Here is a 15,071-nt window from a genome sequence, read left to right on the forward strand (position 1 = left end):
TGATCCAACCACTAGTGGCCTCCATCCCATGGGACCAAACTAGAGACTGTGCATGGTGTGGACATCAGGTCCTTAGCACCAGCTGTTTCAGGATACAGATCTGATCCAGCTGAGCTAATTCCTTCCTTGTGTAGATATAGGCTTTGGAAATGTACAGAATAAACATGAATCAATGAGTACTACAACCTGTAGTTACTGTGTAAGAGATTAATGTTATTTGTTCTTACTTGCCACTACCTGGAAAAAAAGTCTTTCCCTCTACTCTCTTTTTGTGCCTGCAGATGTGTGTCTGTGTATGAGGACGGGATAGATGAACAGCCAGAAGAGCAGTGAGCACACCATTTTTCTATTTCTCCAGTCATCCCCAGAAAGACGACTTTCAGCAGCAACAATATGAAAAACCTACAGGCATCTTGGCCCATTTACTCCGTGTACAATTCCCATTAAAAAGATACTGCCATAAATGTCAAAAATTTGTGATTGTTGCCCTGTCAACATCTTGACACTATCCATGTCAATAAAGTCATTCCTGATGTTACACTCAGATGTGGAATTTCCTAAGAACACAGAGTTGTGACTCTGAGCACTCGAGCAGATTCACCAAAGGAAGTTTAACTTTTTCTGATATTCCAGTGAAAACTGTCAAATGTAATAAATATTTCTGGACTGGTTTCAATGATTGATTTGCTGCCAGCTGCTAATGGCACTTACAGAGCTCCAGCGAAGTGCTCTGAGTAACACATGATATGAGAGAAGAAAAAGCACTACTTCTGTTGCTGCAACTAAGTTTACACACAACTTACATTATTTATTATAGTGCGAGAATAAAACGTGTAACATGCTATCATGCATAATACATGGTAAGAACATGCATTAGTTCAAGTTTACAGTCTCTTTATGGCCCATAAATCAGAACAGCAGTGGCAGATGCTGACAGCTGCATATCTTGAGGAATTCTCAGAAATAGCAGCAAGCAATGCGAAAAAGACGCAAAATCAGCTCTTTAAGACACCTATACAATGGTCACTCTTTGTGAGTCAATCTTACAAACAATAACAAAACCCAGTGAAATATTTCCCGCCGCATTCCAAGAAACGGAGTTCAACACGTGAGGTGAGACTGTGCGCTAAGCAAGACCATGCTGCTGGTTCGAGGGACTGTCCCTGCGCTGGCACCCATCACTCCTCACCCCCAGGGCAGCATCACCGCTCCCCTGGCCCCACGGAAGGGGAGGACGGGACAGACTTTGGGCAGCTCACAGGCTGCGTAGGTCAGCTGGAGGGTGTGTGCCACCCGACAGGGCTGGCAATGGGGGGGAGCAGGCCCAGGGATGCCATTCTGATGATGATGGCTTCCATAGAAGCCCTGTCCTTCAATGTGGAGAGACCCTGTCTTTCTCCTTCAGCCCCTTTCTGGAGGGTTTGCCTAGGAGACTCCAATCCAGAACACACACACATGAGAATTCTGTAGATTACACAAAGTTTACAAGCAGCTTGCTTTTCTCTCTGTCATTAGCTATACATCACAGCAATAGCTAGAAAAATAGATATGAATCTGGTGGTTGGCTATTTACCATATCATTCTTCACTCCCCCATGGTTAAGTCACATCCTCTGCATCCTCTCAGGAAAGAAGGAACAGAATGAGACACATCTGCTGAAAATCAAACACTTTCTCCTCAAAAGAACTATGCCTAGTCAGGAAAAACAGTCCTTTTTTGGTAAATACATGACTCTCTGTTGTACGCAGTACATCAAAATGACCACAGCCAGCTCCAGTGTGATCCTTTGGCACTAACACAGTCTCACTCTGGTGGGTACCCTAAGGTTCATCATAAAAATACCCCAGACTTATGTGAGCTACTTTTGAGATACATGTAGCAAAAAAAATATCAGCAAAATATAAGCATCGGTATGTAAAGTGCTTCTGATTTTTTACTTACTAGGGGCACCCTCCAGTTATAATTAATGAGTGATTACTTATTAAAATCTTACTTACCTGGACATGTGCTCTGGCTGTACGTCTGTGCTCTGCTGCCAGCTATCTTGGTGTGGGGTCCTACTTCTGTCCAGCTCATGAGCTGGTGAATAAAGACCATCTGCACCAGCCCTCCAAGTGCTGGATGGGCCCCTCTCCATTAGCTGTGCAACGCATTGTGTGCACATGGTACTTCTCAGGCAGCCACTGCTTACCTTAGTACCCAGGAGCGCAAAGATTTTACTGGCGTGGGCACTGTAGTCGTGAACTTGCCAAAGTGGTTTCCATTAGTTTCTAACTGAGTCCTCAGAGATTCCTAAATCAGTGAGTCTTCAGATAATTTACGTTGTGTTAGGCTGACTTCTTCATCCCTGGTGTTGTTTAGATAGAAACCTTTAGCAACACAGAATTTGCCTCTGCTTTTTCCTGCAAAGGGCATGTTTTCCCACTGCTGGTAATTCCTACTGGAGAGAGTAGGACAATAGTTCTACCTTTGAAGAAACAGAATACTTTGGAAAAGTGTTTCCAGGAGAGAGAAATGGCTTCTCCTCTCCTAAAGCACTTTAGGGGCATTTTTTAGAACTTGAGACACCATCTGCTCCTAAGCAGAACTCCTCCTCAGTCCTCCTGGCTTACTGATGTAACTGATTCAAGCAGTCTGCAGATGGAGCCTCCCAGCCCAGATGGAAAGGGAATTTGGCTGGATACATGGACTACTTTCTTTCATCCTGTGAAGAGGCCTTAGTGTAAGCAGAGGGCTGTGATCTGGCCGTCTATTAGGAATGAGAAGGCTGGGATCATGTCTGCTGTGTCTGTTGAGAAAAACAAAAGCCAGGTTTTTATGTTATTCAGTTAATTACCTGTGGATTTGTAGTTAGCCACTCGAAAACTTTCTGCTCCTATTTAAACTTATTTTTCTTGAAAAAAATTAAATCAGAAATAATGCAACATAATACATGAAGTGTATTAAAACTTAAGTGTTCATTAAAAGCAAGCCTACAGCAGACCAAACAATAAATGCCCCTTTTCTTTTTTTTTGTTCCAAAAGTCTATTTTAGAAAAATAACTAAGCTATAAAATAAAACATTTGCTGACTATTTAGCTGACTGACAGGGAAAAAGAAAAAAAGTCAAATTACTTGTGAGTATTCCTCTATTAGCTGCAATGTGAATACCTATTTTGAAAACCTCAGGTAAACTCCCTGCTTGTTTTATACACATGAGTAGTTGATTAAAATAGGACTACTTGAATGAATAAGCAATTAGGATCTGATTACGTTCAGGTAAGCTCTAGTAGGCTTTATTTTAAAGAATTAAAGATTTTCAGCCGATGTCTTAACTGCTCTCAGAAGATGAATCATCGAGGTCTCCCACTACACAGCCAAGTACTGAGATTCTTTCTTCAGTACCACAGTGCTGATTTTTAAGAGATTTCAACGAAGTAATTTCTTTGTAGAATCATTTTTAACACAGCGGTCACAGTTCTTTACTGATATAATAAAAATCATGCAAATATGTGTTTAGTTTATGCTAAAGACAGGCTCATTTAAATAAAGGAGCTGATGTTCATTTACTCTTGTGTGAATGAAGCCTGCTGCAATGTTTCTAAAAGTGGATCTGCTCCTACTGCAAATCCAAGCAGAGAGCAACACTTCTACTTTGCTCTGACAACTGCACTCTAATGATGTTCTCAGTTTTGCTGTACATTTAGCTGTTCTTAGAGCTGTATTTTTCTTCGCTAGCCTTTGCATGAGATATTGTTTCATACGGCATGCACGCACCCTACAAGGAGCTTCAGCATGAAACACATAATTCACAACTGATTTATGGCGATTTGGCAAGTCTTAATTATCTTAAAAACTTTCTCAGGCTTAAAAACTGCCTTGCATGTGAGCACAGCTTGGGCAGAACCCTTATTCTGTGCTCGCTGGGGAGAAAGACTTTGTTTCATGAGGACACTTCTGATGTAAGTCTGTCCAGCCCATCTGCACTGACATATGCAGCACTTTCACAGCAACTTTCTATTAATCCAAAGGCCTTCTAAATACAACTTCAATTTGACCCATGTTCTCCTTTTCAGCTCCCCTTCCCACAGGGGAGCTATAGGTTTTCCCAGGCTGTACAATATCCGTGGAATGTTCTCCCTAGTTCCGTATATCCTGCATTCTTCAAATCCTGCATTACAGTTTTTTTATTAGTTTTCCATCTATCCAGCCATCCATCTGAACCGAAAAGATGCATATGCATATGGCTATAAATCTAGTTTACTGTCTTTTGCAACTGCAACTCTTCATCCATCCATGACCCTTCCCCCTCTTGTTTTCATCCCATGCTATATTAGCCTACAATTGATTTTAAACTCCAGGGACAAGAAGCAGCCACTTTAAATTATTTCCATAGTACAGCGTTGTCTGTAGCCTTCAGACACTCTGGGCACCTCTTCTGCAAGGCATTATACAAATACATTGCAAATGAGAGTATCTGTCTCAAGAGCTTACAAGAAAGTCAGTCGAGACAGGGAGTAGGAAAATATTATTGTTCTCCATTTCCGAAGAGGAAGGTGAGACATCAAGTCACACGAGAAGGCTGGGACAGAGCGTGTATTTGAATATAGATATTTATCCAGGATCAGAAACATGGCCCCAGTCTTTGTCTGACAACCAGCATGAGCACTTAGAGCACTAAAGTAAGCAGTGAAAGCTGAGCTATATTAAAAATAAAATCAGAAAGCTGCATTTGCAGTAGAAGGGGCAAGAGAGATGATACCCTGGCACCACCTACCAACAGGAACACGAAACCAATGCTCAGGAGGAGCAGCACAGGTGAAGAGATTTCCTCCTCATCCTAAGAACTGCAGCTGCTGATGAGAGAATATATATGCCATGAACATAGAAAATACAGATTCATATATACAAATATACAATAGGAAATAGTCAGTATACAAATACTTACATGTAAAAATAGCTTTTTACTTTCCCCTTTTCATGATTTACAAAAGCATACAAAGTTTCCTGTTGGTTAATATTTAAGTAGTGTGAGTAAACCCTGTGTGTCTTGTTCCACACGTATTTTTTTCAAGTGTTCACAGTATTGGCTATTACAGTATTGAATCTGACATTCCAGATGTTAAACTTAAAGCATTAATTTAAATACGGTTTAAATAAAACTCACATGTGTAGTGGAATTATGGACATGTTATGAATGAGTCTGCTGCACTTGAAAACTTTCCATAAGAGTAAGCTTGGAAATACAGATTTCAACTAAAGATGAGTATATTTTAAAATTCTTGAGCTGCCTCTTGATGTGCAGATAATATCGTGAGATGGTGAGTTCTTCCAACTCCATATGAAGCAATGCAAGCTGAAAGAACTCAGTGTTGCATATTATCCTTGGTAGGAAAGTGGATTCACAGAACAATTCGCCATCAGATCCAGACACACTGTCACTCTCTTCAAATACCCAACCGACAAGAATAAAAGACAGGTACCGTTGGTTTTGTATTAAGAATAAATAAATGCTCTGTAGCATTCTTCATCAGGAAAGTGCTTTATGGATTTAAATTAATCCTCGCAGCTGATGGATGACATTTTGATGGGAAAATACTGTCAAAATACTGGTATCTGGATGTTGGAGCAACACAAAGGCACACCTGAAGTAAATGGAAATGTTCATCAGACAACTTTACACTAACCAGCTTGGGTACTAACAGCAGGCTTGGTACAACAGCCAAAGGTTTATCATGGGCTGCAAAACACAGTCTTTGCTAAATGCCATGCTGTGGAACCAAACTGTGGGACAACAGCCTCAGAAAGTATAGAACACGTCATCCAAGACGGTGCAGCCTGACCAGGGTGGAATGACGCTGCATTTCAGAAGTTATTAATGGATCAGCAAGAGCCTCAAGTAAACAGTATCTTCTCATGCAAGAGTTTTTTACAGTTCAAGAACCACATTTAGCTCATCTCTGATTTTACCACATATACAGGTGCTCAGATGTATCAATGTATTCACGTGTTTTTCAGAATTTACTCACTCGTACACCTTGGAGGTCTATACTTTTCCTCATAGTTCTTTTGCAGAAAATTTCTACTAATCCCACAAATGGAACTAGTGCTGCAGTACCACAAATGAGCTAAAAATACTAATTTGAATTAACTAAGGTGATGGACAAGTTTTAAAGGACCACCATGTTCTCTGTGTGCACACCTGTACTTAGAAAATCTCATCTGTCTTTAACTGCTACTGCCTTGAAGTAAAATCCAGTTAAAGTATAAAGTGCATTGTGAGGAGTAAAACCCTAAGAAATAAAAAACAATGTGTCTGCCTTCCACAGATGATTAATCTTGCTTAACAGCTGAACCATCACCCTCTTTGTCTTCTAGTTTTCAGTTTAGTGTTACCTACGCTGAGAAAGGCCAGCCAGATGTAAGCAAAATTCTTGTAAACGGAGATATTTTTGTAATATGCTGTTAAGGGAGAGTTAAGAAAACCAATATCAAGACACTGTCCAGTTGGGGTGGGTAAATATTATTGTGTGCCTCTTGGCCCATTCAGCAAATACTTTCTTTTCTGTGATAAACCGATGGCCTCCATATGGAGCATTTTCGTGCAGAAAGTATTCCTCACACTCATCTCTTCCTGGCTCGTAATAGTGGTAGGGAACTTTACGAAAGCCTTCTGACCTAGGAAAAAAAGAGATACATTTAAGTATTATTTCCAAGAAAAACATTAATATATACTGCACCTGAATTATCTGAAATCCTTTCCATGTGTCAGCACCTGAGCTCCTCTGCTAAATTGTATGGGCTTTCATTACAGCATGATTTGTATGAATTTTCCTATAGAAAACGAAACTAAGTGTATATCTCAACACACACTGGTCTTATCGGTCAGTAAGCAGCTGATGGGCTGGCTCTTACAGGTACGGCACATTTTGTTTAGCCTGAGAGAACTCAGCCCATAAAGGCTCCATCACTAAGCAAAGTCTTCTCTTGACACTGGTTCTTGAACTGGCTGAATAAAGCAGTTATAAGAAGAATATACATTATATAAGTCAGCAATGCAGTCAGAACTGCAGTTTAAGAAAACCCGCCCTTCTCTGCCGTTAACAGAATGAAGAGCTATCATGCTGTTAACTGGTTTTACATCAGGTCTAAGCAATGCCAACTTGCCTGAACTCTATGAGGACAACTTTAGTCCTGCCACCCCTCATCTCAGGGCGCCTACTGTATTTTCATAAACAAAGAACAACATATGTTCATTCCATCTGGATGACTCACTCAATCAGTGAAATCTGCAAGTTCTAAAAACTCAGTCTCTAATGTTAAGATACCCTAATTAAACAGCTGTGACTCAATTCTATTTTCTTTTTTTTTAAGAGTCTGCCAGGAATGAGGAGTAACAGAGAATGTGGACTGGGGGTCCACACAAAGACCTGACTTTAGGAACCTGGGACCCACTGAACGGGTTACATGCAGGACTTGAACCAGCCTAGCTACAGAAGAATAGACTTGTACTAGTATCACACATCGGTTATGACATTTTCTGCTTTTCTGAATGAGGAATAGTTTCATTTTATATTTTGCTACCATATAGTGTAGATTAAAGCACTTAACTTAGATTGCGTGTATAGTTTTACTTCTGACAACAGAATTAATCCATTGTCACTGTGAGGTCGCTACCAGTAGTTGGTTGGAATTTATGTCAGTTTACTGTGATAAAGCTCGCAGGACTTGTTTTATTATCTAATTAGAAACCCCCTACTACTGAAAACAAGCCATATATAACCTTGAAAGTTCAAGCAGGTTGCTCAATGGTGGTGAAATGTAATTTCAGGTAACTACCCTGGGCTAACCAGGTCCTTTCACTTCCCGGTGTATTTGGTATTCAGAGAATAATTACTGTTTCCTCTATAGATTTGTTTTAGCAGTAGAAGTAAGTACATTTGTCAGAAGAATATGAAAATACTTTGTTGCCAACTAATTCAGAAACCACGAAAGATCTTTCATTAAAAACAGTTACTTATGACATCCAATGTTAGATTTTGTAAATGTTCTTATTTTCTCAACAGCAAATGCCATATCAAGACTAACTGAGCTAACAATAGTGTCACATTAAGGCAAAACACCGGGAAGTGACTGCCTGATCCATTTTTTGGATTTACGATATTAAAATAAATCACAAAATTTTGACAAGACATCAGAATTGTAGATGTATGAAAATAATTTCCTGTGATCTTACTTGCAGTAGGTGTCATTTATCATCCCATAGACGTGAATTCCATAGCAGGCATCCATAGCCAAAATTAAGGTAAACCAACCCGTACTGAGATATGAACCTGACTGGACTCTGTAAAAATACAACATACACAAAACAAATTGCAATGAGAAATTATCAACACTTTGTCAAAGAAATAGAATCTATTACCTGGGACAAAAGGCATTAAGCAACCTGACAATCTGTCAAAACCATACAATTATTTTGAATTATTTATAGATATACTCTCATTCTTGCCAGCTTGGGGCCTCAAGCTATTGTCCACAGAAAAAATACCCCATTCAATATCTGAAGTCAAACAATGCATCTCCCTTGAGACAGAAACTATTTCATTTTTATGTCTGAAGGACAGCAATTAGTAGACTGTGTAAAACGGGACAAAGTTCACCAGAAAGCAAACTACTGGCAGAGTTTGTGCTGTGTGCACGTGAATATCCAACATCCCCTTCCACAAGAAAAACCTTGATCTGCAGTGGGCTTGAAAATTCACACAGCAATGAAACTTCTAAAGACATTTTGGTAGAAAAGCATGTAAAACGAGGCTTTGAAAACCAAAATTTTTTGCATGTTGCTTTATATACGTTTGTGTCACCATTCTTTAAGATGACATAGCAGAGAGAAAAACACCAGAAGACAGTGCCCAGATTGATAACCTTTGCTGAAATAACTAGTTGCATTAAATCAGTGTAGAAGTATTACCTGCATGAGTGAGAACAAATGACATGTGTAAGGATTTGGCTTACACACCGGCTTTGTGAGCAAACATGCGTCGTTAATTACAGACCAAATCCTGCTCGCTCTACTCATGCAAATGTTACCATAGGGGACGGGGAGTCAACAGAGTTCCCCAAATACGATTCTGTGATGTTAATAGAGCCCCAGCTTTGTCTCAGTTTGAGAGAGTTGGGTGTGAGTGAGAGGAGGGGATAGTTTAGCTTTATGCCACATCTTTTAGCTCTTAGGTTTTGGGTACAGCAGGGAGCAGTCTGTTCTCCATCATAAGTTAAAGCAGACTAAGGTTTGCACACAATTAAGATTTGCTGCAAAAGAGCTCCCAGGTAGGCCTATCTGCGAATCAGTTATCCCTGTCAACAAAATCTTCCGAAAACATTTTCATCCTGGGGTAGGAATAAAGCTTTCATGTGGAAAATAAAAATAAATCATATAGCAACTTATCCAGCCTATAAACCCCAACTTTCCTGTGAGATAGAGGAATCAACTCCGGCGTTTCTTCCTGGTTCAGAACAAGAACGTACTATGGTCTCCTGCCCCCCAGGTAAATCTGCCAATCAGTGGCTTTTGGCTCATATTCTGTGTTACTTCCTTGCTCTTTTTTTGTTGAACCTTGACTGATTTTTCTTAGTGAAAACCAATTACCTCAGCTCCCAGAGAGTTCTACCGTATTCAGGAACACTGAAAGGAGCTTGTGCTAAATTGCTAAATCCTCTCTTTCTTGCCCATGTCTACCTTCCTTCATGGGTTAGCTGGTGTAAACTTCTATCTCTACTTTTACTGAAATGTTCTTCTCCTTGGGGAGACCCCTAACTACCTGCCTTGGATGCTTTCCTAAGGGACCATTCTGGAAACCATAAATACAGGGTTAACTTGGCACTGAAGGATGACAAGTGGGAAGAAAAGGCAGGGTGTCAAATACCCGTGTTCCATTAGGTGGACACCAACTATGATTGTGCTTCTTTACTTGACACCTTTGTAGCCATGAAAATGTGCATGTGTTTATCTGTCCCCTTAGGATCTTCCTTTCTTCAAACAGAATGATCTGCTATTGTCTAGCGAAGAGAATTCCCAGTCCAATTCAGGTTATTTCAGAGTAACATTCTGCCATGATAAAAAGCTGCATTGTTTCTAACTTGCTTTCTGTTCTTGTGCCAGAAGAACACTAGCCTTGAGTTTTTAAAGCCATTTAAAATCATAATAGCTATTTATAAGAACACTGTGAAGATCAGGACCCTTCCGATAATGGAGGTTTATTGGAGAGTACTATATTGACAGTAGCATCTGAAATTTGCTACACTCAGGAGGAAAAAGGAATTTTAAAAGAGAATTAATCAATATTTCATGTCTTATTTTAACACCATTGGACCTTAGTCCTCTCATCTATATACTACACTGGCAGGATAAATAAAAACAGCAGAGTGAGTTCCCAGATACCTTCCCTGGGAGATGAAGTACATGACAGAATACAGATTATGTACTTTAAAACAAAGCACTTAAATTGCTCCCATTTTTTTCCTTTGAAGATACATAGGGATACAAGGGAATATGCTTAAGCAGTGGGGATTCTGGATGATTTGGTAACACCTTAGAATTCAATCTGATACCGTAAACATACATTCAACATTCTAATGAAAGCAATATTAGATCTGTGAAAACAATTTGCGATGTCCCTAAAAAGTCATAAATCTCTGAATACTTTTAAAAATATCATCCCATAAAGCTGTAGTGCAAAGCAATGTCTCAGCTCTTGCTATTATGCTAACACCGTGCACTCAATTTCTTTCTCTACAGGAGAGTTTTACATGGATTTTGGCCAGGGCTTTTTGAGACTCATGAGAAGGAGCTCCTCTCATTACTGTAATTGCATTCAAATTTCACATTTTACACACTGAAAAGGATCCTCCATGTATGAGTAGCGTAAGGCTATGTCACTGCACGAAGCTGAGCGAAGGGGGACATTCATCTCAAAACAGGGAAAGCAGGAGTTTGTTAAACATCATCCATAAAACAACTATAGGCAAATCTATGGTGATATATGTGCATGCAGCAAATCCAAAATTCTTCCCTGTGGCTCATAGTGACTTTTTGTTATACTCTAAAATTAATGGGGCACCAGATCGAGGCAGGAAATTGTCTGAACAGCTCAGAAGAAAACAATGCACTGTTTTTCAAAAAATGCATTTAAAAAGATGGTTTTGCTTTCAAGACATGATTTACAACTGGATGCAGCAATAAAATGGCAATTCTCACAAAAACTTACTTTGTCTGTTTATCTTGAGAATGAAAGCTTGTTTTGCATACTTCCTACATCATTTGGCTTCTTAAATAAATGTTAGTTATTGGGATGTAATTCATTCTGCTAAATACCATCCAGCATTTCAGACAAGTACATAAGCGTATTCTTAACATTAAACACGTGAAAAGACCAATGGAATCAACTTAATTAAGATGCTTGAAACAAAGTATATTCTTGCCTATCTTGTTCTTAGTGAAGGTTTAAGTGCTTAAACTGTCATTATTTCATCTCAGAATATAAAAGTAAGCTCCAAGATTCATAGTTATTTGCAAGTTTAAAGTCTCAAAACATAGGATTTGCATTTTTAGTAATGCTTTCCATAAGTCCAAGAGAAAGAACTGACTATAGTTTCTCACAACACCTTAAAAAGGAGCCTTGCGTTCTACATTTTAGAAGGAAATTATAAAAAACATATTTAGGATTGCTAAAATGCTAATGTGTGATACATAAAGAATTAATTAAAAATAAAAGCAATTAGACATGGTTCTTCAGCCTTAGCTTTCCGATATTGTAAAAAAGCATAATAAATGATATAAATAAGATGGGATAGATAGAGCCCAATAAAAATGTTGGCGACTGAAATTCATCTACTTTGACATCTATAACCGTGCTTTGATGGAGGCTAAATGAAGGAAAAACTGGTTCCTTCTCTTATCAGGGGAAAACAGAAGAACATCAAATATTTTCTTCCTGATCCAGGGCAGGTAAAAGTTTTGTTGTCACTTGAGTTCTGATTTTACCATCGAATTCCAGGAAGTTCTCTTATTCGTTCAATAGTTCCAGGATTTTTTAATGTGCATAATCAATTCTAGCTCTATGGTTCAATGGGCTGTAATTTCCAGTGGGGATTTCAGTGGTAAAAAACCAAAAGTTTGTTGAGGCAGAGATGTTCTGTAGACAAGCAATGAAAATGCAGAAAAGAATTCAGAACCTTTTTTTTTTCCTTAATTATTTACTGGGATAAATTAGAGCACAGAAGGTCAATTAAGAGTGTTAATTAAGAAGAAAAACGAAGAAATGTAGCACTTCAAGAAGCTATCAAGTAACAGAGAGCTTGCCAAAAGCATTAACTAGACACTTTGCCTTTTTTACTTTTTTTCAAAATATTGCAGGAAAATAAAATTCAACAATGACAGATTGAAATGATGAGATTCTCCAGACCAATTGATTGACAAAGAACATTATCTTTTCAAAATGGCTGTTTATAGACTCTAATTCTCAGATGACCCTCCTACCAAACTACTGAATCAGCAGCAGCTTTATTTGCAGCAGCTTGCCAGGCCCCTTGATTAATAAAGAATTATAAGTAAGTATATGGGTCTAAACAAACTAAGAGACCTGTAATCCACAGAGCGGAGACTTCATCAGGTGAGATGTCCTTCCAGCATGCTAAAAGATTTGTCAAAGTGATTCCAAATGAATAGAAATATTTTCAAGAACTGTGTCAAGATTAGTTTAGACCATATTCAGGTAGACATGTCTGTGGCACTGAGGAATTTGTATCCGCAGTGCATCGCGACCCCATGGATCCCCTGGGAGGGGGTCAGCACGCTCTGGTTTTGCCGGCCCCCTGCCACTCGCCCCGTGTCAGCCTCGTCTGTCACCGACCCTCGGCAATGAGGGTAGAAGGTCCATGGCCCAACCATGCTCCCTTGTTAAAGACAACCAGCTCTTCTTCTCCCTGGGTTACTGCAGGATTTTGCATTGCTGAATAATGGTGTTCCCTTACAACGAAAAAAATTGGAAATTTATCTACCAGCACAAACTGGTGACCCATTACTTAATTCTATACTTGCCAGATTAGTGCTATCGCGGTACCTACGTTGACTGAGATGTATTTTTTTCTTCTGCAGAAGCATCTCTGAATATATCTGCTGAGCAACTCTTCTTCTTTGCCATATTAAACAATCACATTCCCCGAGTTTGGTCTGTGCTTTCCTCTTCATATCAAAAGTAGATTTATTAATGACAGATTAGAGTGAACTGACAGGAGAATGTCCCCACCTCTGAGAGAATGGCAAGGCTGGTTTCCTAGCACCTCTCCTCTGAGGAGGACATGTACTTCTCATGCCAGAAAACTGTTTTCTTGAGAGGAAAAAAATGAAGTACATTTGGTACAGGAGAAGGGCAAGAGTCTAAATGCTGAAGAATGTGAGCACTAGCTTAGATGTAATTTGGTTTTCTGTAAGACTCAGTGCTTTGTTGCTAATAATTTCATTATGTGCTTTGTGCAGAAAAAATAGCACAAGAAGAGCAATGGAGACACAAGCACAGAGAATTGATTTCACTTGGTAAAAACGGTTGCTATTTCTGCATTATAAAGATACCTGTTCAGCGGTTGTTTTTCATAATTATTCATTGTTTCGTACGTGTGTGTATGCACGCGCGTGCTTGCTTTGCATTCCACAGCCATGCAGGACATCTAATAATAAACACCCATGCCCCTCTAGCAGTGAGCAGACTGTCTCACACATTTAAAAGCCCACACGGTGCTTCAGGTCATTCTGAAAAGTGAAACATTTATATATGGACAGATGTTTTATTATCCATCATGTATGGTTTTATGCAAAGCTTAAACAAGTGGAATGCATTCTGAACAGCACGGACCACATTCCAGATTCAGACAGTGGCCGTGACCAGCAAGATGTACCTGGGAATGGAGAAGGGATGCACCCCTGCCAGCCCAAACTCTTGGCAGATCATCCTTACTGTGAAAATAAACCGCAGTCCGGTGGCACACTGGCCAGTCATCTCCAGAAAGATGAGTTTTCTATCTATATCAATACTGCACCAATGGAACACGTAGGACAAGAATCTGTTTCGGTTGAATTTGCTATAAAACCACAGAAAAAGCTACTCCTAAGTCACAAACTACCCCATAAGAATCTCTCCCCATAATCTGATTTGAAAAGAGTTTTGAAAATTAATAAATCCTATGTCAAATGGCCTTGAAAAATAAGACAGCAAGGACACTTCTGAATGATTACAAAAGGGAACACGAAAAATAAGGCTTTCTATTTAACTGCATCTAATTAAAAAATACAACTATTTGACTTACTATTTACGATTTTTGGCAAGACAGGCAAAAACAATATTAGAAATAATGAAGAATCTGCTACTGCAATTACTGAAATCCATGCGACATCTGCTTGGGTGTGTAATTTATGCATATAGTTCCAATCTTTGTGTTGTGTGCATATTGTTTTCTTTCTTTCCTCTCTTTCTCTGCTCTACTCAAAATATCCATGTAAACCTGAAACAAAGGAGGGAGCGGGGTGGGGGGGGGGGGGAAAGGCAGCTGAAAGAAATTGACTTCTGCTGCCCAGGCTTCTGTACCTCCCTTATTTCTGGTTCCTTAACCTGACTTTGACACAGCTCAGTCGTGAACCGAGGCAACGAGAGAAGGAAGTTATTTCATTCAGGCAGAGAGGGCTCCTTCAGATGCCTTTGCTGCTCAGCTCAGAGAAGAAAAGGAGAATTCTTGTTTATCAAGGGTAATCAGAGAGGACCAGCTCACTGCAAAGCACACAAAAAAAGAAACGAGGCTAAAGAATTGTAATTGTAAACCCTACTTTCCAGCCTATATATATATGTATGTATGTATATGAATGGAGAGTTGGGCGGGGAAAAAAATAATGAAATATAACAAGGGCAAGTGTAGAGTCTTGCATCTGGGCAGGAACAACCCCAGGTTCCAGTGTAAGTTGGGGAATGACCTATTAGAGAGCAGCGTAGGGGAAAGGGACCTGGGGGTCCTGGGGACAGCAGGGTGACCATGAGCCAGCACTG

General features: G+C 39.5%; 1 protein-coding gene across 3 annotated transcripts in view; it reads right to left on the reverse strand.

The window, feature by feature from the left end:
* Nucleotides 1–1,467: 1,467 nt before the first annotated feature.
* Nucleotides 1,468–15,071, reverse strand: part of ST6GALNAC3 (ST6 N-acetylgalactosaminide alpha-2,6-sialyltransferase 3) — a 250,560-nt gene continuing 236,956 nt past the window's right edge. For all 3 annotated transcript variants that reach the window (XM_082053319.1, XM_082053320.1, XM_082053318.1), the window contains 2 exons: nt 8,216–8,323; nt 1,468–6,657 (listed from right to left, as the gene is read on the reverse strand). In XM_082053319.1, the coding sequence (XP_081909445.1) occupies nt 6,471–6,657; nt 8,216–8,323 (295 nt within the window). In that variant the 3' untranslated portion in view covers nt 1,468–6,470. The remainder of the gene's footprint in view (nt 6,658–8,215; nt 8,324–15,071) is intronic.

This window comes from Streptopelia decaocto (genome assembly GCF_964273445.1).
Source record: "Streptopelia decaocto genome assembly, chromosome: 5".
NCBI lineage: Eukaryota > Metazoa > Chordata > Aves > Columbiformes > Columbidae > Streptopelia > Streptopelia decaocto.